This window comes from Mya arenaria, chromosome 7 (genome assembly GCF_026914265.1).
Source record: "Mya arenaria isolate MELC-2E11 chromosome 7, ASM2691426v1".
Lineage (NCBI taxonomy): Eukaryota > Metazoa > Mollusca > Bivalvia > Myida > Myidae > Mya > Mya arenaria.
The window spans coordinates 4,614,102-4,639,849 of NC_069128.1; the positions used below are offsets into that span (position 1 = coordinate 4,614,102).

Here is a 25,748-nt window from a genome sequence, read left to right on the forward strand (position 1 = left end):
TAGAATTTCACTAAGTAAAACGGTATTATAAAATTGTTAACGAAGAATAAAATGTTTAGATTATTTTACTGTGTTGCTGAAATTAATTTATCCAAGAAACAATATTACAGTGTGTCGAACAGACGGCATTCAATCTAAAAACGCTCTCCCACTTTCAAATAGACAAACAATTATGTTCGCCACAGTTACTGGTATTCATGTTGCGCTCAATAACCCCCAATATATTTGAGGTTAAAACTGTTACGCAGTGGTCGAAATTAGCACAAGCCCGCAAGCCCTGCACTGGTAAAATGTCTTTCGGGCTTGCTCAAATTCTGAATTTTATATAGCAGGGCTTGTTCAAAAATTTGATGCCAAGGCTGAAGCAATAGTATAAGAATTCGGGCTTGTTCATCCAAAAGTCTAATTTCGATGACTGTTTACATGGATTATGCACTCTGACTTAATGAACATGATGATTGATTTGATGTAGACCACCCTCTTATATAATGCATTTGTTTGTCAAGAGTTATCACCATTGGTTTAAAGCTTTTTTGTCTTGAAACAAGCAAATTTTTGGAAGAAATCCATGGAAACCAATAATACAAGACTGGTGACAAAAAATTAGATCGCAAATTTTAATATTCAAGTTAAAAAATTGATGTTTTGTGCAATTTTCTTAAACCTTTTGTAACGGTTTAAGCCATAAAACATTAATTTTCGAACGGAATGCAAATCTGGGATCTGATTTTTTTCCAGCACTCTTTTATCATTGGTTTGCAGATATTTACGCCAAAAATCACTCTTTTAAAGACAAAAAATAAAAAGTTGCAAAAAATAGTATATCTGTGAGAATGCAGCTTTAAGAGTTGTATATATATCAGGAAATGTTCTGTGTCATCTCTATTGATATGATATTATAATTTGAAAGAAATCAATTAAACATTGCACAACAGGTACCCCAGAGCATAGAGCTATCTTTTTCTTTACTTCAATTTAAAAAGGCATGAACTACTATTTTGCCTTTTGGAATTATATGTTTACTTAATATGTTAAAAGTCACATTTCTACTATTTAACCATAACTGATTGAATGATTATCAGAAGGGTTTTATTTATCACATGATTGCCGTCCAAGCTGTATTGTGACTTCTTTAATTTAAGAATCATTTGAAAGAGATTACTCTAATTAATTACATTATATACATTAATTTTTAATCCTTACCTCACCATCGCCACTCTGTCGTTCCCCATCAATGTCTCCATCCCCTTTTTTTACTGTCCCCTTCCCCCCATCCCCCTTCCCCCCATCCCCCTTCTCCTCCCCATCAGATTCCTCCTCAGCAGTCTCTTCCTCCTCCGTCACATATTCATCACTGTCTTCAGTTCCCTGCAAAATAAATTTTCCATCTCAGATGTGGAAGATACCAGACTTGACGTAGTACTTAATTTTCCTTTAATCTGTTTTCTAGTATGTATCAAAATGTATGAGATACTTGAAATGTTCAAGTGTGAAAACGTTTGCTTAGGTTATAGTGTTTTCAAACACTTGATAACAGGTAAAATGAAGCATGAAACACCTGTCTGTGTACACCAGTAAGGCCTAAAAAAAAATACATTTGGTTCGGGTTACCCGACCCTACCTACGGAATAGGCGCCGACCCTACCGTTTTTATAGTCAGTTTGAAAAAAAAATTGAAAAACTTAAAAAAAAGAGTTTTTGTTGTTGTTTTTTTTGGTTTTTAAATACGGAGTTTAAAACCTTAAATGCTTATACATGAGATGACTTTAACACTATTCTCCAATGATGAAAATGACATTCTTATATAAAGCCTAATAAAAAAATTAAATTTTTTTTAGGCCTTAGGAGTTATGTGCCTTGTTATAGATGTGTGTAATGTCTCTTGCATCATGTGTTCCATGTTTCATACATATAGCAGGGCTTTTTCACCTTCTTTGCTAGGGGCCGAAATTAGGCTATTTCACAATTGGGAAAAATGGCATATTTTCCCAATTTCCAGATATTTTTTTCACAATTCCCAGATATTTTTCCCTAAAAGGAAGATCTTACTTTAAAAATTTACAATAAAAATTAATTTGTTTGAGCAATTTATTCTTTATATCTTTTAAGTTGACATAAGAAGAATGCTGTATAATTTAAACATTATTTGAAGACCAATTAGTCCATAAAATTAAATTTCCCATTTTGAGACATTTACGAATTTAAATTTCCCAATTTGCAGAATTTCACGCGTTAAAATTTCCCAAAATGAAAAGGCTACGCCTCTTCACAATTTTTGGTGAAAAAGCCCTGTATAGCCTCAGTTAAAGCTTTAACACAAAACTGCAACCACTCAAGGCTATCACAGACCAGCTTAAATCTAGATTATCAACACCACCACATTTTCGCAGAGATCTTGAGGGAAACCAACAGTCAACAATCAAGAGTCCATTCCTGAGGTGAAAGAGTCCCTCCAAAATGTGTGTCCGTTTCTTAATGTTTCTTCTAAGTAAAGGACTTTTTCAAAATCCTTGCTTGTAATACCAACGATTTCACTTCAATTGTGTAAAAGAGCATTTATAAATTCTTTAAATTCCAGAAGTATCTCCTAAACGTGATTGTTGCTCATATATGATTTTGAAACAAACCAAGAACAAAAGAATGTGTCTGCTAGTTGAGAAAAATAAATAAAGTTGATGAGCAAGTGCAAACACTTGTGTTATTTTCAAACCAAAGGAGCCATTAAATATATAATAAGGCTTTGCTACACATGCCCGTATTAACTCTGGCATATATATATATATTCAGTTTCATTTAAATATCTTAAAACGTTTTTTGGGGTATACATATAACCAATGGTAAAGGTATGTTGTAACGACGACCTATGACAATACCTCAACCCTTTTTTTTTTCAAAAAAGAGACCAGTTTCAAATTTAATATTAAGGATCAGACATCAGGAAAAATGCACTTCTCGATGATTATGCTATACTTCTGATTAAATCGGGATGGGGAAATGGTGTAAGCATTCTTTATTTTAATTAATACAAAAATAATGTACCTCTGTTTCTGTGTATCGACTTTCATCTGCAGTGCTCTCATACTCTGACAGTGTGGGCTCTGTATGTTCCCCCTCACTCTCCTGCAACATTCAATCAACATTAAATGAATTTTATATAGCTAGGCTATTTAAATTAATGCCTTGGCCCATCCAGATCTGTAGACCATAATATGGCCTGGACGTACCATCTTCAATGTGCAACCATTAATTTTAAAAGTGGGCCATGATACTTGATCCACCAATTTTAAACATAACTGCTACATTGTTTCTGTGATTGCCTGACGTTTATTTTTCCGGTCCAGAGATCCTTTATAACAGAGATAACTTAAGCAATGCTAGATAAACAAAGAAGGGAGGTAGATTTTAACTTGTCTGGCCTTACTCTACAAAAAAATCATTATTCTGGTTCAACTATTAGTATCAGGGGTTCTAAGTGACAATTGGATAGTAAATAGTCCATCCTGAAAATAGCTGGGAAACTGTGGGTGAGGAATCTATGCCAAAAGCAGGGTAAATGGCACAGAATCTTTTTGAAATTGTTTCCAAAGTCATGTGGTGTTTGCACATATTTGTAGACCAATGACAAGTGAGGATTTACCCTATTCACTTTAGCTCCGTATCATGTAGAGCAGATTTGACAGTGAATACAAACATTTATTTTTGCGAAAAGCATTATGTTGATTTCCATGATTTGGTTCAATTGTCTATTTTTCATAGATGACTCTGCCCTGTGCAAGAAGTAAGTATGATTGACAGTTAAGGGTTCTGATGTATAGAGGCAGTTGAAGCTAATACGCCATGAACCTGAATTGAAAATAGTTGTGTAATCAGCTATCAAATATTTCTGTGATAATATTCAAATATAAATCTCATTTACCTTTTGTCCTTTTATAATAATATGTTTTTTTATTATAAACAACCGGTCAAGCAAACTCAGTATCAAAATGTGCAATCTTTTGTTGATCATTATGAATAAAAAATGAGGTCATACCAGCAATGTTCATTATTTACTTTTGATTAGAATGTTTTCTCCAGATTGGAAAAATTATCATGTATTTTTAAGTGGAATGGGCCCGATATGTATCTGTATAAACACATGACTTTCACATGCTTGAATAATAACACTTTAAACTGGGAAACCTTTATGCACTAATTGAACGATCAAGGTCTTTAATTTGAATTTGATTTAAGAATAAGATGGAAGAATATACAACAACGGTGCTGGAGCGAGTAGTTTAGCTCTCTTCATTCTCTTCGAATAGTCCAACTAACGAGAAAATTCATGCAAAATTACTCGCGAGTCGAAGTTCCACATCGCGAAAACTAGTGTCATTATATTGCCCACCGATTCAGAACAAAACCAGAAGAACAATAGTTTTTATTTTGAGCTCATATAACTTTTCGTTTCATATTATTTCTTTTTAAAGCAGTTATCTCCGGAAAAATCCGTTTTATTAATCTGCAAAACAAATTTTATTACACATTCGGTGCTTTTTCTTCGACGACGTTCAGCCATCTTGCATTACTAAGCTAAAAGCCGACGTCACGCAAAAAACAGTCTGGGCCTTCAACAAAAATCCGGTACACCACAAAAATTTGATTATAAATTAAAGAAAGAATATTTTATAAAAAATCTTATCAGTCTCATTGAACATGAATTCCTAAACATAACAAATTGTCAAATAAGTAGAAACAGTTGGCATGAGTAAATAACTCTATTATATGTGAGAAAATGTGATCATAGTTAAGCGTATTAGTAATTAGTAAGTTTTTCTTATGACACAATCTGATGCAAGGACAATTTAATTTGCCAAGATTTTATACAAAGTGTTAAACCAAAATTACACTTTAATAGAAGCAATGATCGAAGTGTGAAATAATATAAATTCAATTAATACGAACGAGTATAAAGTTGAAGTAACATACTCGGCTCTTGGTGGTAGAGAGATACAATGGTAAAGCTCGTTACAGTGGTAATGTTCTATAGAATTAGATAAAAAAAACTGAACACGGTGGGGATCCCAAAATTATGTAATACACTACCAATTTGAAAAAGGTTTTCATTTCTGTGATTCATTAACAATATTGTATGAAGTTTTATGTCATTCGTGAGAAATCTTTCAAGACTGAAATGGTAAAAGGACATTTAACTGGCAAATAAACGTTTACGAGTCTGTCGTTTTAATGATTGATTGTTGATCGATTGATTGATTGATTGATTGTTTAGCTGAATGGTTGCTGGTTGGTTGGTTGGTTGGTTGGTTGGTCGATCCTGGTTAGAACGCAATTGATATAAGACAGTGTATGCTATTTTTACAATTAAATATAGTTTGCTTTGAAACGGTTGTCAGGGTGAATAAATAAATAAAAATACTAATTATAAGGTATGTCACACGCACGCACGCACGTACGCACGCAAAATGTTCCAGCAAACGCTTCGACATTCGAAAATGTCATATCGCCGTCTAAGACGAACGCGCCCGGTCCCAGCCTTCTACGTCAACGTTAAAGTGTTCGAAAACGCGAAACGAGGTCCCCACGTTAACAATATGGGAGGGCCCAGGTGACAGCTGGTGACGTAAAGTGACGTCATATCGGTCAGAAGTAAGAACGTAGTCACCATGCCAGCCGCCGTCTAAGACGAACGCACCCGGTCCCAGCCTTCTACGTCAACGCTAAAGTGTTCAAAAACGCAATTAGATTTTCCCACGTTAACCGTATGGGAGGGCCCAGGTGACAGCCGGTGACGTAAAGTGACTTCATATCGCTCAGAAATAAGAACGTAGTGACCATGCCAGCCGCCGTCTCAGACGAACGCGCCCGGTCCCAGCCTTCTGCGTCAACGTTAAAGTGTTCAAAAACGCGAGACGAGGTCCCCACGTTAGCAATATGGGAGGGCCCAGGTGACAGCCGGTGACGTAAAGTGACGTCATATCGGTCAGAAGTAAGAACGTAGTCACCATGCCAGCTGCCGTCTAAGACGAACGCGCCCAACCCCAGCCTTCTACGTCAACGTTAAAGTGTTCAAAAATGCGAAAGGAGGTCCCCACGTTAACAATATGGGAGGGCGCAGGTTACAGCTGGTGACGTAAAGTGACGTCATATCGGTCTGAAGTACGTCTCTCCATACCCTACGTGACGCACACGTCGGTGCATCGCTGACGTCATTACGTCACAGTTTCCATTCGCCTATAAGGTTATTTTATACGCTTAAATGCAGCATAAAATGCCCTAAAATGGGGTTGGCAATCTCTAAGATATCTCAGCATCCCTACTCGTGACCAGGCTGGGACCAATTCTTCCATGTAGGGAACGCTAAACCCTTCAAGATGCACCCCTCGGGGTGTGCGGGATGATATTTGGTCACTAGTGTCGCGCGCGTCAAAGTATGCGCAAATTCGCGACATTTCGTAAACAAAACGCGCTCCCATATGGCTCCTAAGAGGGAGATAATTTCGAAGGTATCTTCGGAACCAATAACGATAGGAGGTTGGTTCTGGAATTGAAATTTACGTCTCTCCATACCCTACGTGACGCACACGTCAGCGCAACGCTACCGTCATTACGTCACAGTTTCCATTCGCCTATAAGGTTATTTTATACGCTAAAATGCAGCATAAAATGCTCTAAAATGGGGTTGGCAATCTCGAAGATATCTCAGCATCCCTACACGTGACCAGGCTGGGACCAATTTTTCCATGTATGGGACGCTAAACCCTTTAAGATGCATCCCTCGGGTTGTGCGGGATGATATTTGGTCACTGGTTTCAAGCGTGTCAAAGTATGCGCAAATTCGCGACATTTCGTAAACAAAACGCGCTCCCATAAAGCTCCTAAGGAGGAGCTAATTTCGAAGGTATCATCGGAACCAATAATGATAGGAGGTTGGTTCAAGTATTGAAATTTACGTCTCTCCATATCCTACGTGACGCGCACGTCGGTGCATCGCTGACGTCATTACGTCACAGTTTCCATTCGCCTATAAGGTTATTTTATAAGCTAACTCGATAATCGTTTCATCACTAGTGATAATACAGCACGCCGTATTGAAAAATCCGTATCATGATACTGTCGTGACCTGGTTCCGTATCATGCGAGTATAATCTCGGAACTACTTTCGCTTTAATAGCGTGACCAAAAAAATCTGGTAAAACCTGTCAACTTTTCAATGTATTAAATTATCTAACTTAACTCATGCTCCAGACGCATGTAAATATTCAGGAACGTGGTTCTCATGTTCTTCAAAGAACATAGAGAATAAGCATGAAGCAGTGAACACTTCCAATCTTTCTAGACAGCTACTTCAGTGAACTAGTTGTTTGCCATTTTGAAGTTCAAAGTTGATGCATTATCATTGTTTATTATCATAATTTTTTTTTCATAAATATGAGCAGCTCGCAAATACAAAGAAGGCGATTGTATCCATAGAAATAGCGATTGACTCACGAACTTCAATTCTGCATATTATGATCGTCAAAATTTCCTACGAATATTTACTTTGTTAAAAAATGGCCGCGTTACGTCTACAGGAAATGACGATTATATATGTATACTCGTAAAGTAAGTACCGTTTTTTGGTGTGTTGTGACATATAATAATTGTTAATTTTGCTAAAACACAAATTATTTTGCTATTATTTTGCTCAATAAAGTTAACTCTGAAACCTCTGACTTCGTTTCGCTGCAGTAGCCTCCCTTGACTTCATTAAACAACACTACGTAACACATTCGAATTCATACGCGCATTTGACAGATGGCGGTAAATTTAAATCAAATTGAAACCGAAAAATAAATAGTATATTACGATTAAACGCTTTTCTGGTGACCTGTATCTCGTTCGGTGAGTAAACATGTATCCGTCTCGACCTGCGGTCTCGACGGATACGCAGGTCTCGACGGATACGTGTTTACACACCGAACTCGACGTGATACAGGTCACCAGAAAAGCGTCCCATCATAATATCCCCTATGTACTGATGACACCCAATGTACGTATACCTCCATTGCTATTACATCTTGCGAACTCTATTATAAGGGTGCATTCGATAGCGACTCAGATATGGTATAGTCGATGTGACCAGGTCTCAATGGACAGTGGTGAAGGGATCCATTTACATTAAGTCATCTGAACGTGGGTGGGTTCGAATTTTGAGGAGATGATTATTGATGTACGAGAATTGTTGGCACAATCTCACTCGAGATAAAGGTAACGATGCTTAAGACTTAAGAATGATGAACCGTCCACCTAGTGTCTTACCACAACTGCTTAAAGACAACTACAATTCGGAACATTAATCATGATGGTGTTAGTATAATCTCCATCGTTCTATATTGATATAATGAAAGATTTTTTGCAGTTAAATATACCGTTCATAATCAGGGTTTAAATTAGACTTAAATTAGCTTATTTTGCGATCAATCTAACATCTGCAGATGAATGCTTCAGATCATCAACTTGAAGGTCAGTTTTAAACTTCCTGTTTATTGAGCAAACCATTTAAGTACATGCATGTATACTTTTCCTAGTGTGTGATTATACAGCCATGTCGAGTTTACACTGGAAAATAACGTTTGTGATAATTGTAGCTTGCAGGATATATTCAGGTGTGTACATAACCGTAACACAATATATATCTCTAAAGTTTAATCAAAGCGCTTAAAGCGTTGAATTGCTTTCGACCTGCAACGTTTTGTGAGTATAGTCATGCAATTGTAAAACATAACTTTTAACATAAACATATAAAGGTAGTATATGCTCGCTCATAATTTCCTTCGCGAAAACTTTGAGAGTCCAATGTTGATTCTCAATGAGATCATGAAATGTGGAATACGCTAAATAGTTACTTATAAAGTATGGAGTAATTCTCAATATCATATAAAACCTTATCTGAAGCTTTGGTTTCATAAACAATGCACTGCTACGGATAAAGCATTAAGGAACTTATAGTAATATCTACTCTACAATTCAAACTTGACTTAGGCCTATTTAATTTACTAGCACGGTATGCCAGCAAAATCAAGTGCATCCCAACAAAATGCATTGGACATATTAATAAGGTTTATGTTTTAGGCTTCTTTCCACAACGCTATAAACATACCGAATTGATTCACCCACATTTATTTCCTGTATGTTTGATGTACATGTATCTTAATATTGCCCTTAACAAAACTGAAATGACTGAGACAAACTGAGAAATATTCATTACTTTCCGTTTCATTCGGCATAACATGACTATGACACAAATTGTAGCAGGTCCATAGCCTGTCAACGCTTTACGCGAATTTATTTGAATGGTTAAATTGTATAATATTCATTTAGTTATGGTTAAAAGGTTGTTAGAATGAACTTACACAAGAAAATGGTTTTATGTGACACACATTTTACAAACACAAGTACAAACTAACAATCTCATTAAAAGATGTCAAGTAATAGCCAGTTAAGGCAATTTTAAACATCGCAAATATACCTATGAGTGTATTACAATCGCCAATAAACTGATTGTAGGATACAATGAAGTAGCATAATTTCATTTAAAACATTAAGAACAAATATTTTACGACTTATTAGCATTTAATTAAATCCTATAGATAAAGATATGTGTGATTGTATTTTTGTCCTTATCCAAACTAATATAAGTACATAGACTAGGAAAATAATAAACTCCATGTAACGTCTCAACAAAATTAATATGATTGAGTCATGGCTAGTGATTTTATGACACGTAGCACAACTCAGAAAAATAAAGTACTTTAATATATTTAATCTTAAGGTTAATAAACCAGTACCAAAAATAAACAACGAAGGCGACATCGCGTATAAGGTGCAAATAAGTTGAACTAGGAAAACGGTGAGTATGGTTTGTAATATTTCCTTTTTCGGTGGTTTATACGCGTAAAGTCGATTTAATTCCATAATATTTGTTTATATGTTGTGCTATATGTACTTTATTTTAACAAAAATTAAAACTGGTGATGTATACTTTTTATAGTTTTCAGTAAATCTCTCACATACTTGTAGCTTTGTTAATGCGATATGGATATCAGGTTGTTAGTATCATACTTTGTGCAATTGGCTTGATTTTACTAATGTTGTGCTGCCAAATGCACCATTGTGGTGATCCTGCATTGGTATTAGGTCTTTGCTTTTTGTTTCAAATCCAAACGGGCTTCTGTTACTTTATGTGAAATAATTTTGTGTATAATTTCTTCTTTATTTCAGCAAAAAAGGTTAACAAGATAATGGACAATGTTTTGTTTTTCTAAAGACTACCGGTTCGATTTAAAATTATCACCTGCAATATAAGGATTAACGTACTTTTTGTCCAAAAGAATATTCAATCGAGTATCTCTATAATATCACTTTTAAAAACAGTTATTAAATTAAATATATTTGTCAATTTTGTGCTAAACATTAAGCAACGCTAGATACAATATAAGGCTTCATAAAAAATGGCTGAATGTTACAACTTTTTGATAAAATAAAATTACCCAATCCAGTGAAAAATTACAAACAATGCGATTTAAATTTACACAAACAAAGCAGATCAAGTAGGTCTAATCAAAAACCATTTAACTCCAAATATGTAATGATGGAAAGGAGCCCACAATCCGATATCGTATAGCCATATTTACTATATCACGTAGATTCAGGTGCTGAATACAACGGAAGAATGCATGTACGTCTTACAAGTCGCTTCCGAATCGGTGTAATTTGGGCACCCGCAAACAAAGTCAATAGGGGTGGGGGAAAACATCAAAATGGTTAAAAATGGTTTCAGACCAAGGTTGTGGTAGCAGAGCATTTGCAAAGTATTTTGTGTAAAAAGGAGTTGTGTAAATTTTATGCATTTATGCATTTTTATTTGATCAGAGATTGGTAGAACTTTACTATACATTTTTCTTGACAATCAATATTTAGAAAAAAATTGTTTTGTTTATTGCATCAAAATTGTCACTACTTTTCAGTGTGATGTGACTTCTTGGTAATTGGTTTAAAACAGAACTTAAAAAAGAGAGTAAACATTATTGACTAAGATTACCTTCCTTGTTAGAAATGTGCAAAATATGTTTCTTCAAAATAATCAATAACCTCGAAATCTCACACCTTGTTTATTGGATTGTCTCTCATAGCAATTTTGATTTGTAAAATATACTTTGCTTTAAAAATGATATAAAATACATGTATATATAAATAACATGTATTTTGCGGACTTTACCCGATGTGAGTCACTAGTGCGAGAAAACGCATTGAAGATTGAAGAGAAGTCGTTCATTTTCGGCCTTTTTTTAGCAAATAAATCACACATTTAAGACATTAATCCAGTTAAGTTGTTGAAGGCTGAGGACCAAAATACACTGAACATGAGAAACGAATAATACAGATAGACCACATATATATGCATACAATGAAACTTAATTCAATATATTGTGAACTCGTAGCAGATGGACAATTGGCACGATTCCAAATGGTGTTTTTGGGCGCCGTTCTCTATAAAGATAGTCAAGATAATCGTTTGACATTGTTCAGCTAATCCTTTTTTAAAACATTATTTATCCAACTTACAAAACATTAAAACATCCAGCAAAGCTTTATAAAAACAATGTTCATATTTTGATTTGTCTTTTAAAAGTTGGGCATACTGACAAAAGTTTCGAAGTCCTTCAATATGCAAATTACATCAAAATGAAGCTAAAACTAAATTCTAAGGATTCTACATATTTTACATATCAATCACACTCAAACAACATTTTTTTACTTAGGATTCAACATTAATCACACCATACGAATAACTTTTTACGGAAATTACAAACTGTAAATGTTCACTCAAGAAATTACGTCAGCGATCATGATTGTATGCTTGTCAATGTCTTTCAAAGTATTGCCCCTGCAACCTAATACATTTTCTGTGTAGATTTACCCTCTGATTGAAAAGGCGGATTTCATTTATTCTTCAGATTCAAATCTGCGACCTCGTAAGTCAGCCTGTAATCTCGTAAATACACACAAGTCCATCAGCAGAAGGTCTGGACTATAAGGCAGATGTTTCTATTTATCATATCAAAATAATTATATTGTTCATCAAATCTGCCCTACAACTTAAAACGGTAATGCTGCGACTAAATAATCGAACAACTACTTATTACCAGTAGAAGCCAGCCTAATTAATATTACCAATATTCAATAGTTTATGAAAGACATGAAGGATGAATAGTATTTGTGATATTTCTTTCCTCTGATGAAACTTCACTGATATTAAAGGCTCTTCATGGAAACATAACATATCGAAAAAGAAACTGCGAAGCAATGGGCATGAAGGACGAAGTAACTGTAACATAAATGCACATAGTTTACATAAACTGTATGCATAAATCAGTTATTTTTTCAACACATGTTTACCGTCAATGTCACTTCAGCTGATCGTTAACTCATAAACAGATTATTCATTCGTGATCTTAAATGAGCCATTACCATTATAGCGGTGGAAGAAATCCCTAAGTCTGTCTTAACCCCTGGTGGCGTGGTTCCGGTTATACGTGGAAGCAACCTGACACTCACCTGCTCGAATGCCGCGGCTGGAACTGCTTTACATTGCAATTGGTATTCTAAGGTTAAAGAAGGCCCCTATTCTCTCAAAGTATGGATAAATCTGGAAAATTGTTCAAAAATTTACGGAAACGAAACATTATACGGTTTCGAATGTCTCGGCAACAATGTGTTCATATTAACCATCTACAACGTTCAGAACGGTAGTGACGGAGATTATTGGAAGTGCGACCAGGTTTTCGAAAATACAAACACTGACAGCGAACCTATACGTTTAGATGTGAAAGGTTTGACATTAGAAATTAAAATATCATATGTTTTAACCCACTCAACTATATCAAGCCATAATCAAGGTTAACAACTTACGGCCTGGACTATAAATTCTAAATTTATATTAAAGGTGATAAACTGTTGAACATTTACCAAGTGGTCTGTTATAAAGCAAGACTTTATATAAAAAAACTCAAGGTACAATCCAATAAATGTAAACAGTAATCAACATATTTAAAAATGATACTTTTTAACTTATTCATTAAAGTGACACTCTTATTCAAATCAATACATGCACATGTAGAACAAACATTAATTTTGACTGATGAACCTTCAGCTACTTACTAAATAATGCATTAATTTTATGGAAAATATTAATGACCCTGTATTTAATAGCTGAAAACATTATTTTCGAAATTTGTTCATCCTTTTTGGTATATTAAAACAATTGTATTAAATGTGTTAAATCTATTTTAGGAGTAATAGTGTATCTTAAAATTAATAACAATTTCAGGGAGTGATTTTGTTTAAAGTCTGAAATCACTCTGAAATCATGTAGAGATCATTTTACCTCACACTTGCGACAGTGAATCTTCTCGACTCTTCCTCCGATCACATAACATTTAAAACTAAATGAGTTTAAGTTTGAACCTAATATATCTTAAACCACTGCATTTCAAATGCACTTTTTCATTTGACCAACATCAATAATTCCGCAGTAAACAGTTATACAACAGTAACACAGTATGGATCATCATTTATACCACCACTATCACAATGCATGTAGAGGCAACATGGCATTTTGTTACCCGGTAGTCTTAGGTATTAGCTTTAGTAATATGTTGCATCATTGAGTCCTTGTGGTATCGCAATGTTTTAGGGCAAATTTCTGGATACCCTTAGATGCCCTTGCAGTACCTTTGTTGAACATCTGACCCCCATGAGTCATCCACACATATCAAACTGACTCGATCACGCTCCTTTGTCTTCCAAGAATTAAAGTCCCAATTCAGGTAAACTACTCACTCAGAGTTCGCCTTATATACATAAGGACGAGCTCATTTGACCACTTACTTAAACACTTCCTGAGTTGTTGTCCACAAACTGATGATTTAAAAAAAATACTCTTAATAATATACAATTACCATTTATTTCAATGAAACGCCTTATAAATGCTGCTTTAAGGATCTGGTTCATAGCTGTTCCTTATAATCAATTTACCCAAAGGGATTAAAGAAACATTTATGTATTATAAAAACATGCAACTCATTTTATTATTGCTCCTTTTAAACTGTATCGGCGTTACCAAAACAAAGGGAAGCGGAGTATACACACAACTAATACTAACACTAACACTAAACACATAAATAAACGTTAACTTATTGCATTATAATTGAGTTTAAAGATTATGCCTAATGGGAACGTTTTTAAATTGAAAGGTTACGCAATCCATAAACCTAATCTGGTATGGCCGTACTTAAGTCTTCAAACGGAATGTAAAGACCATATAGACATTCAAGACAATAGAAACAGCGAAATGGCATGTAATCTCGCTATTATTTATGTATTTCGGGAAGCTCCTTTTATTGAAATGCGGAAACCAAATGAAATCATCAAACAATTCAGTGTCACACTGTTAGATACTAGTAGTTTAAATATTTTGAAAGAGATTGTATTTTTATTATTGTAATTATTACAAACCCGCATTTCGAGACGTATCGAAGAAAACACATTTGTAATATTTTGAGATTATAAGTACAAGTGCATGATCAATGGAACTTATGTTTACCACTTTAGTGTAAATATCCGAAACAAGGGTTGGGATAAATTCCCATACCACGAACGCCTCTTATTTTGTTCAGCGTTCTCCTTTTCCATTCCCAGGAAATGTGAAAGGTTAAAGTTTCCTTAAGGTCTTTTGACATATGCACTGTAAACATAAAACAAACAGTCGTGACAGCGCTGAAATAGTTCAAAGTTTCAAAGATGAACATTTAAAGAACGTTATGCTTTTGAAATAAGTAAAGAATTAAAACTTCTACAAACTAAATAAAGAGTTTTGAAAATACTTAAGTTAATTCCGGAATGGAGTTTCGCTTAACTATGTCAAAAGCGTTTTATTGTAGGTCAGATAATATCCGTTTTTTCGGTCCGATTTTGAAGCATAAACGAAACACACATTTACCTTTTTTCCAAAGGTTATATTCAGTCGTGAACATAATCAATAGGGAACATGTAAAAAAAAAAAGAACATTATCTCACAAGTTTAAAACAAAAATAAAAACTATAAAATAATGCATATATTTTACAATACATTTACTTTAACTACAAAATATCGGGCTCGAACGTTCGACCCGTGGTGAAAGATAAATCGAAAAACCATAGTTGAAATGATCAAAAGATTAACATCGTCACATAAAAATGTCATATGATATCTTTGATATCGGCTGATTGAAAGGTTCTTCGTTTAATACATGCATAATTTTATTTATTATTCATCATTAACAATTACTGGAGATATTCACTGAAAAATGAACAAGTTCATATTCTATTTGATCCATACTTGATAGAACAACTTGATAGCTTTAGAACAAAAGGGTCTATATGAGATTCAAACGTGTATTCAAGTTTTTGTAATATCAATGGTTTGTTTGTACCACCGTAGAAATAAAGTCCTCCAATTATTTATTCAAGCGATATGTTTTTCTTCTGTTTTAAACAGACATGTAAATAAGTTCAGCCTGCTTCGCATCTTCTGTGTCATCAAAACATATTATATTTTCCGTATCTCGAGGGGCATACGAACTCGATGTAAAAAAAATGTCTGATAAAAATGTTATCCTACCAAGTTTATAAATCAATGCACAGCAGCATACATATATAAAAGCGTATATTAATATAAACTGAGCCTAAATTGTTGATTTGTACATTAAAAACGCTTACTAAATTGCGCGGTAACACCTATGTATCATTATAACGAAAAAATGTGGAGATTAAGTCGTTGTATGTTATTTGATTTTTCAGGTGTGAGAAATTCTTGCCCTGTCGAAGCACCAAGGTATTTCCAACGACCAGGAAGCGAAGTGCAGTTGCAGTTGACAACATCTTTAAAGAAGATTGGTCTCGGAAGTTATCAGATTATAAAAGGAGGGACGCTTTACGTTACAATATCCACATATGATGGGAGTATAGTAGATCCCACAGAAGAAATGTGCGCTCCTATAAATTGTAGATACTCTGGGAAAACATCTTCAGGAAATTTTTCTATATCACTCGAAGACGTGAATGTGAAAGATACGGGCATTTATCATTTAATTGAAAATGTCGAAGACGATATTAAAGCCTGCGCAACACTATACATTTTAGGTATGTAAATTAGTATAGAACTTGTACACGGTCGACTACCTCAGTAATGCATTTGTACAAGCTTATTGCGATTATCATTCTTATTGGTAGGTGCTCCAGAAAAACCATCCATTGCGGTTCCTAAAAACGTCTCAGCTGGTGATAATATCACAATCTCCTGTCACAGCAAATCTACGACGGTACCTGGCAACCATGAGCTTTCCTTACTTTACAACTGGTATATCAATGGTCAGAAAAATCCCAACAACACACGATATGTGTTTTCATTATCAAAAGAAAAACTTGCAATTGTTGGTATTCGAAAGGAAGATGCTGAGCTAACGTTTCACTGTTATGCGACAGAGAACATAACCTACGGTTTGGAATCACCTGGGAGTTTGACCTCTCGGTTCACTGTTATACGTAAGTAACTAGTTTATTGCTCTGCACACGCACGGAGTCTTGTTCCAATAAACTCGACGACTAACCTATGTGTTTTTCCTGTTATAAAAATGCATGAAGAATGTTTAAAAGTAGTTTAGAGATTATATTCTATTTTTTTTGTACATCGTATATAATAAATGCTATAACATTATATCCGGTAGATGGGCCTCAAATTCCTGACATCAGTGTTCCATCTGAATTTACCGTAATAGAAGGACATCGATCTATATACATAGAATGCAAGTCAGACTGCTGGCCTGACTGTACTTACAAGTGGATAAATAGCTCCAGTAATTATTATTTTGCTGCAAATGGAACACTATCGTTCCATACGGTTACAAGATATTTAATTACACATGGAAATTACACATGCGTGTCTACGAACATGGTAACAGGAAATAGGAAAGAATCTACAATATACGTACTGGTTCAGTGTAAGTGATTCATTTTTGTAACGTTAAATTACTAATGTTTTAAACAATATCTATCAAATATCTCAGGAGTCCAAGACCTTGTGGAGACGACGGTCGGGATCATATCGGATATGGGTTGAGTCAATTTTCCTTTTGATATATAGATATACACAAAATTTATTCGTTGCTCAGAAGCGTTAATTGTCGAAGTCAATTGTCAAAGAATCAGGCAAATCCGCGGACATTTTAGATACTTTCGAATATACCAAACATTTCATGCGTTATTGGCTAAAATATAGTAATGCGAATTGTTCTCATTTTCACAATTAAAAACTTCTTGATCAATGTATAAACGTGTATCTGTTAACACATATTTTGGTATAAATATAAGTTAAAAACAATAAGAACTAGTGTAACGGCTTTATTTTTAAACATAGACGCACCTGATGTCGAAGTGATCGCCAGCAATGCAACATCGAGGGACATTCAAACACAACTTCGATGCTCAGCACATGGGAATCCAGATTTATATACTTACAAATGGCAGCAAAATTGGCCCAATTCAATACTTACAAGGAACTGGAAAACAAGCGGTGACTCCATACTAAATCTAACTGATCTGAGTTACGAGCACAGCGGAGTTTTCACATGTTTTGCCAGCAATGGAGTACCTCATTTTCCAGACATGAATACATATCGTTCATCATCCACGTATATGTTCGTGAAAGGTTGTAATTCTGTTTAATATAAAAGAACGAGACGTGTATTTGTTATACATGTATATGCGGATTTTTAGCCAGCAAAGCATCAGCTTAATGTCGTCGATATGTTAGTTTCGCTTAGTATTTACCATTGTTGCACTTAACCTTAAATGCAGCAACATTAATTGAATGAGTACTTCTTTTGGTGCATTGTTCTGTGTAGTTACTTACTCAGGTTTATATTTTAGATGTTCCAGTGGTCGTTCTTCCAAAAAAAACTAAGAAGGGGAGATATGTTTTATTTTCAAACTTGAAAGAGCCAGTGGAGTTAAACATTACAGTGTTTTCCAACAATGGTTTGATTTCAACGAACATTTCCAGAATTCCTGATAATATTAAAAACACAACTTTAATTCGGACCATCGACGTAATCATCCAGCTACCTGTTTTTGGAGCAACGGTCCCAGCAAAAGGATGGTTGATATTCATTACTTTTTTCTTAGAAGATACCAATGATCTTACTGCATACGACGTGATATTCACAAACGAGATTGGATCCGTTTCGTTTGCTGTTGAAATTAAACAAAAAGGTATTAATTATAATTTTTTTCGTCGAAAGTCGAATTATTGTCATAGCATGTCGCCGACGCCATTGTCTTATTTCGAGTTTTGCGAAAACTTCAGATTTTGCCGCCGTAGAACGTGTATATGTTATTAACTGCTTTGCAATTCAGCGAATGCATATGATACCTGTCTATGGTATTCTATCGAGTAGTATATGATCGTTCTACTTTTAGTTTTGAAATGAATAAATGATCTTAGATGCATCGATGACACAGAACGGCTGTTGCATATACATCTTATATTCATTCGTGTATTTACTTGTGGGTATAGCTTAACGTAATAATCCTTTTCATCTGTTTTTCTTGAAAATCGAATATTAAAAGTTGCTTATACTGCTTGCATGCATTGCAAATTAGATCTCGCGCAATCGTAAAGGTCACCGAACGTGTCAACTGGCTTACCACACAAAAAGGTCCGCACGTAAATGCAACCTTTCAATCTGTGTTTCGCAAACTCTCAAATATCTCCAATATGTCTCTTCATTAAAACAAAAGGTATTAAACAGGTTAATATAACTGATTTTAAGTTATATATGATTGTATCCTTTTATTTTGTTACCAACTATTTTTTGTCTAACTATAAGTGCTTTAGTAATATACATTTTTCCATAACTGCATTTTCCGAAAACAAAATAAAAGTGTCAATTAGCTGTCGTTGAAAATGGGACATTTCGAAATAAAATAGCCTTATAGTTTATAAGTTGAAGCAAAAAGTCAATTTACTGAAGTGTATACTTATGTGTTTTTAAATATTTACATGTAAAATGAGTTTGTGTTCCACTAACAAGCTACTGATGTAAAATGATATTGAGCAATTATTAAAATCTATAAAATAATGAAGCCTTGGCAAACAGTCTCGAACTTCTTTTATGACCTTTCAGAAACCTCAGAGTCAAGTGTCGGTCCACTTATTGGAGGAGTAACTGGAGGTGTATTCGCTCTTGTTATTGTTCTTGTTGCGATCATCATTTCTACTAGACATAAACATTCTATAAACTGTCATCGCAAATCAAAGTTGAATTCGAGAAGTATGTCTCTACACATCTATTTAAAGATGCACTAGTACTCACAAATAATATTTAAAACATTTAATACATTTTTTAATATACCAAAAAGGATGAGCAAATGTCGAAAACAATGATGCTTATGCAGGATAACGAGTTTAATTTAAAAGAAATGTGAAGAAAACACGGTATTGCTACCTTATAAAACCATAGCATAACGCAGTAAATCTTTAGGCATTCACCAGTCATTTTATATTTTTGCGCCTTTCAGCTAATAAATACACGGTTATAATATTGTTAATAGTAATTAATATTTTCCATAAATGTATAACTTATTTAGTAGTTGAGAGTGTATCAGTCGACAAGTATGTTTGTTTTACATGTGTATATATTGATTTTGAATAAGAGTGTCACTTTAAGTTAATAGACATTTATCAAACAGATTCATAATACAGTCAAAAATTTCAAATATAGTTTTCACAGAAAAATGATATCTATAAGAGCACCAATATGTTTTACTTGGGATACATGTAGCATTTAATTAGTTTCAATCGGTACAGAAAGAATACTAGTATCTTATTTTGCAAACTATTAAGTTGGGACCGTTAAATGTTAAGTAATGAGACCGCTGACTAACATTTTAAAACATAAGGTTCTATTATTTCAGTGCACTAACACACTTCTGTGCCTTTTTAACAACATTTCCTTCTTACTTGTCAAATTCCAGATGTCAAACAAGAAAATTCTACGACAAGGGATGAAGTGTAAGTATTGCAGGCCTTATTGACACATTTCAGAAATGTATCCGATGTTTGTGAATAATTGAAGAACTTGCCTTGTAAAAATCTTTATCCTGTCACTTGCGGTTCAATAACAACGTGCCGTGTAAATTTTAGTTTATTAGGATAGTAGACCACGTGATGATTATCTACAGTCAGTTGGTCATGTGACCTCGAAAAAGGACTTTTTTTTCTTTTCTGAAATGTAGAGGAAAAGGACAAATATTGTTTCAGTATCTTATCAATAGTCCGCCAACATCCGACCTCAACAAACACTCGCCCATAAAGTCCCATTACTCTTCACAATAATGACACAGGCAAAACAATCGGCCAGGAAATATTTTCCCATCCCGCAAATGCTGAAAACTGCAGCATTCAACGAAAGTTAATTCCATTTCTGTGGTATATGACAAAATCTCACTTTACTGTGAATTGCGAAAAAATTGTTACATCATCAGATAATGTTTGGTGACTGATCCATTATTATACACTTCAAAAAGCTTGTTGATATTGACGTATTAAAATGCAATTACTTTGACTATAAGCGTATTAAAAAAAGTTGGACAGTTTTGAGAATTATTTTGGGGGCGATTTAAACATGGATGCCGAGTGTGCCGACGTCAACAGGGAAAAACAGTTGTCCCCATTATTTTTAAGATACTTAATAATAATGTTATTTATAGTGTTTAAATAAACAAAGTAACAGGATAAATAAAATACTTGGTTAGTGCCGTGGATGGAGAAGGTTTATCTGGGTCTGCGGAATTAATTGATAAATTCCTCCGCATTGCCAGATTGACTTCCTCCATCCACGGCACTAACCTAGTAAGGTTAATGTTCTTCACCAATTAAAACACGTTTTGCTACCATTGTTTTCATAAATTAATCAGTAAACAACCGTTTTGTGGAAGGGCTTTGTTGTTAAAACATGAATTTAACTGACAATCCAATGACGAGTCGGCTTATTATATGTTATATCTTTGATACCAAAGGCCTGTGGAAGCAGATCATTTTTACGATCAAGTTGGGACAGCTATGGAACGACCAGAATATACAGAACTAAGTGAGTATTAGAGAATTATTCTATTAAAATTGTGGAATAGCGTTTTATTTGGTTAAGCTCTCAATTTGTAAATATAAGTCTTCTCTGCATATAATTTATTTCATACCCAAACTGATGTCACCGTCATGAAATGTATAGTATTTAATTTGATATGTAACATCTTGTGCCGTTATAAATGAATATTATAGAAAGGCGCGCCATGTAACAATGTTTCATGTCTTAAGCGTTATGAAAAATGACATGCTACTTTACAACATTACTCGAAGAGCCAATTTATTGTTATTCCATACGAATTGCGTTTAAACTCGTTTAACCAATTGTGCATTTATTGACCCCTAGTGTTGGTCAGGTTGAGTTAGAAAGTCCTGGTTTACCCCATTTTTACTCAATGCCGCTTTTCTGGAGATTGAAAGTGCTGAGTCACATGTAAATATATGCACATTCGGTTCTCCCAACTTCTTAATTTTACAACGAAACGAGCACTGCAACAAAGCAACTTACAATGACAAGGCAAACTTATCAAAGACCGACAGAAACGTGAAATACACGACGCTAAATTACATTTTGTTCAAAAATATTAAAACATCTCCAAATAGTGTGAGAATTACCAATAACATCTTTAAAGTGTTTTCGGTTGCCTACCGCACAAGAGTTAACACTGTCTTGAAACACATGTGGGTACAGCCATGCAAGGCGCGGCAATAGAACTTGGATGTTAACCTTCCTGATACGGTCTATTATTAAGTTGGTCAAGATTGCCAATGCACTCATTATGTTTATGATAAAACAAGGAGAGTCAATTTTATCTTTATTCTTTTATCAATACTTACAGCTCTCAGCGTCACAACTCTTACAGATTCCTTTTAATATTATATAATGAATGATTTCTACACATTTATCTTTATTTCCTTTTCAGAGAAGGATGATATTGGGTAAGAATAACCATGCTGTATACAATTTAATACAGAGTTTTTTTTACAACTGACAACATATCTGTTTTTACCAAATTAAGAATTAATTGGAAATTGTGGATATTGAATGAATGCCATATTTATTCACAGACAGGTAAACGCTTATGATGAATTGAAACCAAGAGAGGTGAACGGGGAATACGAAAATGCTGTGACCATAACACAAACTGGTTTGCATTCCTTTGATATTATATGTGTACTCGTGTAGCGTAACAACCACATAACTCTCCCAAACTTTCTATAACTCTAAGTAATTAACCAACAATTGTTTCAATGTTCTATCTTTATTTAAAATGTTCCTTCTTAATATGATAATAAAATTCTAGATACTATATAACGTTCTCTATCTTTCGGAGCGAACCCTGTCTATACGCAGGAGTCCCTACCGGCCCCTCTCTACCTCACTGAGAAAATCATCCAACTTAAATACCAATAATATGAGGCAAATGTGACAGCTTAACAACCCAAAGCATACACGTTATTGTAATTAACATGACAATTTATGCGTTTCTGTGCATTTGTACCAAGTCGGTTGTCAACCACTTACGCATTCATAAACAATCAAATATGTCCTATCATAATTATTAAATATTCAGTATGAAGACAAATATCCATTTAATTAAATGATAATTATATCATAAAAATAACCAAAGAATATTATGTTACAACTCAAGCGCCCTGTTTAATGTATTAGACACACTCAAACCAACTAAATGCCTACTCTCTATGTCTTAATTACGGATAAATTACATGATGAACGACATTATAGATACACGAACTTTCATTACATCAATAGGGTAAGTATTAAATGGTATGGTCACAATAAACAAGTTATTTACAATTATGATATAAATTCCGTATTTTTCTTTCAGGCATTCATTTCTACAACAACTAAACTTCACAGACAAAAAATATTGCGTCTTTTGCACCAGTTGCGAAACGTGCTACAATGCAATGACCTTATTCAAGGCATCAGAGAGTGATTTCAGCTGTGTATTGTGCCTCATTTAAATGTTCTACTAAGTTGCATAGTTTGATTATCAAAGTTTCATTTGGTCTATATTGTTAATACCAACAAGGGACTAAGCAACTGATATAAAACACGACGACGGTGCTAAATGTGCAGAAATACAATTTAAATAATTGCACAAAGGAGTTTAAACATTGAAAACAGGTGGACGTCTAGTTAAATCCAAAAACATCATTTGAAGAACTTTCTATTAAATTTGTGAAACAAAGAACACTAAATCGGTTATCAAAAGAGGCGCCTTATCATAGAAGTTTTAAATATTAACGTGTGTGAATTATTATTTTTGTTTTTACTTTTTACCAGTAGATGGAACACTTATCGTGTAATAAATTGATGTTTCTTTCAGCGAATGGCTAATTAGCTACTTGGACACATGCATGTGTATTGCCGGATTACAACCAATATATTTGGTTACCTGTCAAGCTTAGGCGACGTATATATGAGGACACGACACAATTTCGACTCTCCTTTAGCGAACAAGTCAAACAAATAATGTAATAGCAACTTCTTGAACGGTGGTCATATGCATAATATATATTCCTGCTATCCATAGTGTAAGTCACTTTCATGAATGAAAGCCAATTTGATTTTAAAAAGAAAGAAATTCACGGGTCGTTAATTTTATTATCATTATCGACCTGGACTGCGTAACAATAATTCCTTAAAACCCTTAACAAAAATAAATGTATTAGTATCTATAGAATGATGTTCAATTATAACAGATGTTGGAGTACGTTCATCAATTAAATACTCTTCTTATGTTGCACTAGGTTGAATGTATAGACCAATTGAAGTTGACGATTTTTTAATTGTACACACGGCAAACATAATATATTTAAATCATATAAGTGTATCACTCGTGGTGCAAACAAAAATAAGTTCATATCTAGTGACACTGGAAATGTATTTTCTATATTGGAATAAAGAATTATTCTCTTTTTAATGTGCTTGTCCTCCTAGTTTACACCAATTAAAAACAAGTTACCCAACTATTATACATTTATCTCCTATTATTATGACTTTACTATTTACCAAACTCTAGCTCCAGCACTGTTGCCCCGTGATCTATGCAACCATTATGATGCATGACTTTATTACTAACCTGACTTGCACAACTGGTTTTCATGTTTCAAGTACAATGTCCGCTGCTTATGCCATAATTATACTCTCTGAAAAGTGATAACCATTTGCAATCGGTATTCATAAAGATACACTTAATATTTATAATTTAAGTGTGCTTTTTTTGTCAGTAAAACACAATAGAGAGAGCCGCATTATAAACATATATGCCGACTGGGAAACGTCGACACCAGCTAAAGGCACATTTTGTGTCTTTAGTAAGTATCAAATCAAGCAGAATAAGGACCTAATTGCAACGACGTCATTTCCGAAAGGACGCTACGTGCACATACACTTCATACCTTTCTTAAACATTTCGTTGAACACATTAGGTTTTGCACTTAACTCATCCACTGGTGTATACAAATCCGAATTGTCGGGCCTTAAAAGTAATTTATCAGCGATATTAGCTTAGCACCGCTGTTTAAAATGAAACAAATCCCGTATTTTATATCACGCCTTCAACAAGTTGCTGTTCGATTACGAGATTGCCTGATATTCTACCATACGGGGATAAAAGCGCTTAAAGCATTGAAATGTTGTAGAAGCGACAAGCGTGATTTTATTCTTTTACAATTATGTTCAAAGGCAATAAAAATTGAACCATCTAATGGCCCCAAACCGATAAGTTATTGTAATTGCAAAATAATAGGTAGTGTAATTAAATAGATGAATATGATACAATAAGCTAGTTTCATAACAGTGGCTGAATAACCTATATGTACTAGGATATATGAACATAGCTTTTATCTCGCAGGTACATTGCTAGTGTAAAGAGAAACAAATGAAACTCATTTTTCGGTGAGGTCTATTTGAATGTTCGTTGAATTAAAAGTGAGACAACACCTTTTGGTCAACACATTTCCACTTCCGATGTAATTATCTACAGTAATGGTCATTTCGATTGCGGCACTGTTGTCCACGTCTCTAATGTCGGCGGGTACTGACGAGAGTGTAGGGCATGGTCGACGGCACCATCGACACGTTTTAGAGCAGGTTAAAGTTTAAAGGACCTTTGTGAACCAGGCCCTTCTCAACAAGGTCTTTATTGTACTTAGGCTCTTTGACCTGAACCTCGGAAGACGACAATTAGACTGAATGTTATTGAAGGATAGTTTGAGCCTCATTATGTATACTTATGCACAGTTATCTTATGAACTGAAAACAACGGGTCAATTTACCAGTGAGTGGGACTCGATCCCATTAGGCGTGCCACAAGGATCAATATCAAGGTATCTATCATTCAACATCTTTCTGAATGACATCAACTACTTTATCTATAAGGTAGCCTTGTATAAACAGTTTAAACAATGATTATTCCTTATTATCATACAAAACTAATTTAAAATATTACAAAAAGTAAGGATCAGAAAACAGCTTATCAAACACTCATGTAAATTCCTT

The 25,748-nt window shown here is 34.3% G+C and overlaps 2 protein-coding genes across 8 annotated transcripts in view; one reads left to right on the forward strand and one right to left on the reverse strand.

Annotated features, from left to right (window-relative positions):
* LOC128240702 (uncharacterized) overlaps positions 1-4,574 on the reverse strand; it is a 38,212-nt gene extending 33,638 nt beyond the window's left edge. The window contains exons 1-3 of one of the 2 annotated variants that reach the window (XM_052957448.1): positions 4,520-4,574; positions 3,040-3,120; positions 1,204-1,368 (exon numbers count right to left, since the gene is read on the reverse strand). In XM_052957448.1, coding sequence (XP_052813408.1) covers positions 1,204-1,368; positions 3,040-3,120; positions 4,520-4,555 — 282 coding nt within the window. In that variant the 5' untranslated portion in view covers positions 4,556-4,574. The remainder of the gene's footprint in view (positions 1-1,203; positions 1,369-3,039; positions 3,121-4,519) is intronic. The other variant, XM_052957449.1, reaches the window with a different exon arrangement.
* Positions 4,575-8,108: 3,534 nt separating this feature from the next.
* On the forward strand, positions 8,109-24,153 carry LOC128240861 (uncharacterized). 6 transcript variants are annotated; one of them, XM_052957816.1, is made up of 13 exons: positions 8,543-8,642; positions 9,809-9,886; positions 15,877-16,218; positions 16,309-16,620; positions 16,803-17,075; positions 17,492-17,782; positions 18,004-18,345; positions 19,260-19,406; positions 20,110-20,146; positions 21,154-21,224; positions 22,141-22,156; positions 22,286-22,365; positions 23,068-24,153. In XM_052957816.1, exons 3-13 carry the CDS (start codon positions 16,062-16,064, stop codon positions 23,088-23,090), a joined length of 1,749 nt encoding a protein of 582 aa, XP_052813776.1. In that variant the 5' UTR covers positions 8,543-8,642; positions 9,809-9,886; positions 15,877-16,061; the 3' UTR covers positions 23,091-24,153. The 6 variants fall into 6 exon arrangements, with proteins under 6 accessions (XP_052813775.1, XP_052813774.1, XP_052813776.1 ...); XM_052957810.1 differs by lacking the exon at positions 9,809-9,886 and adding an exon at positions 12,516-12,869 and having other exon boundaries at positions 8,553-8,642; XM_052957811.1 differs by lacking the exon at positions 9,809-9,886 and adding an exon at positions 12,516-12,869 and having other exon boundaries at positions 8,553-8,642; positions 17,492-17,677.
* The last annotated feature ends 1,595 nt before the right edge of the window (positions 24,154-25,748 follow it).

Coding starts and splice junctions, on each gene's coding strand:
- LOC128240861 (XM_052957810.1), top strand. CDS start 8,582: ATGTCGAGTTTACACTGGAAAATAACGTTTGTGATAATTGTAGCTTGC. Junction 17,076..17,491: donor AATATACGTACTGGTTCAGT/GTAAGTGATTCA, acceptor TTTTAAACATAG/ACGCACCTGATGTCGAAGTG. Junction 17,783..18,003: donor CACGTATATGTTCGTGAAAG/GTTGTAATTCTG, acceptor TTTATATTTTAG/ATGTTCCAGTGGTCGTTCTT.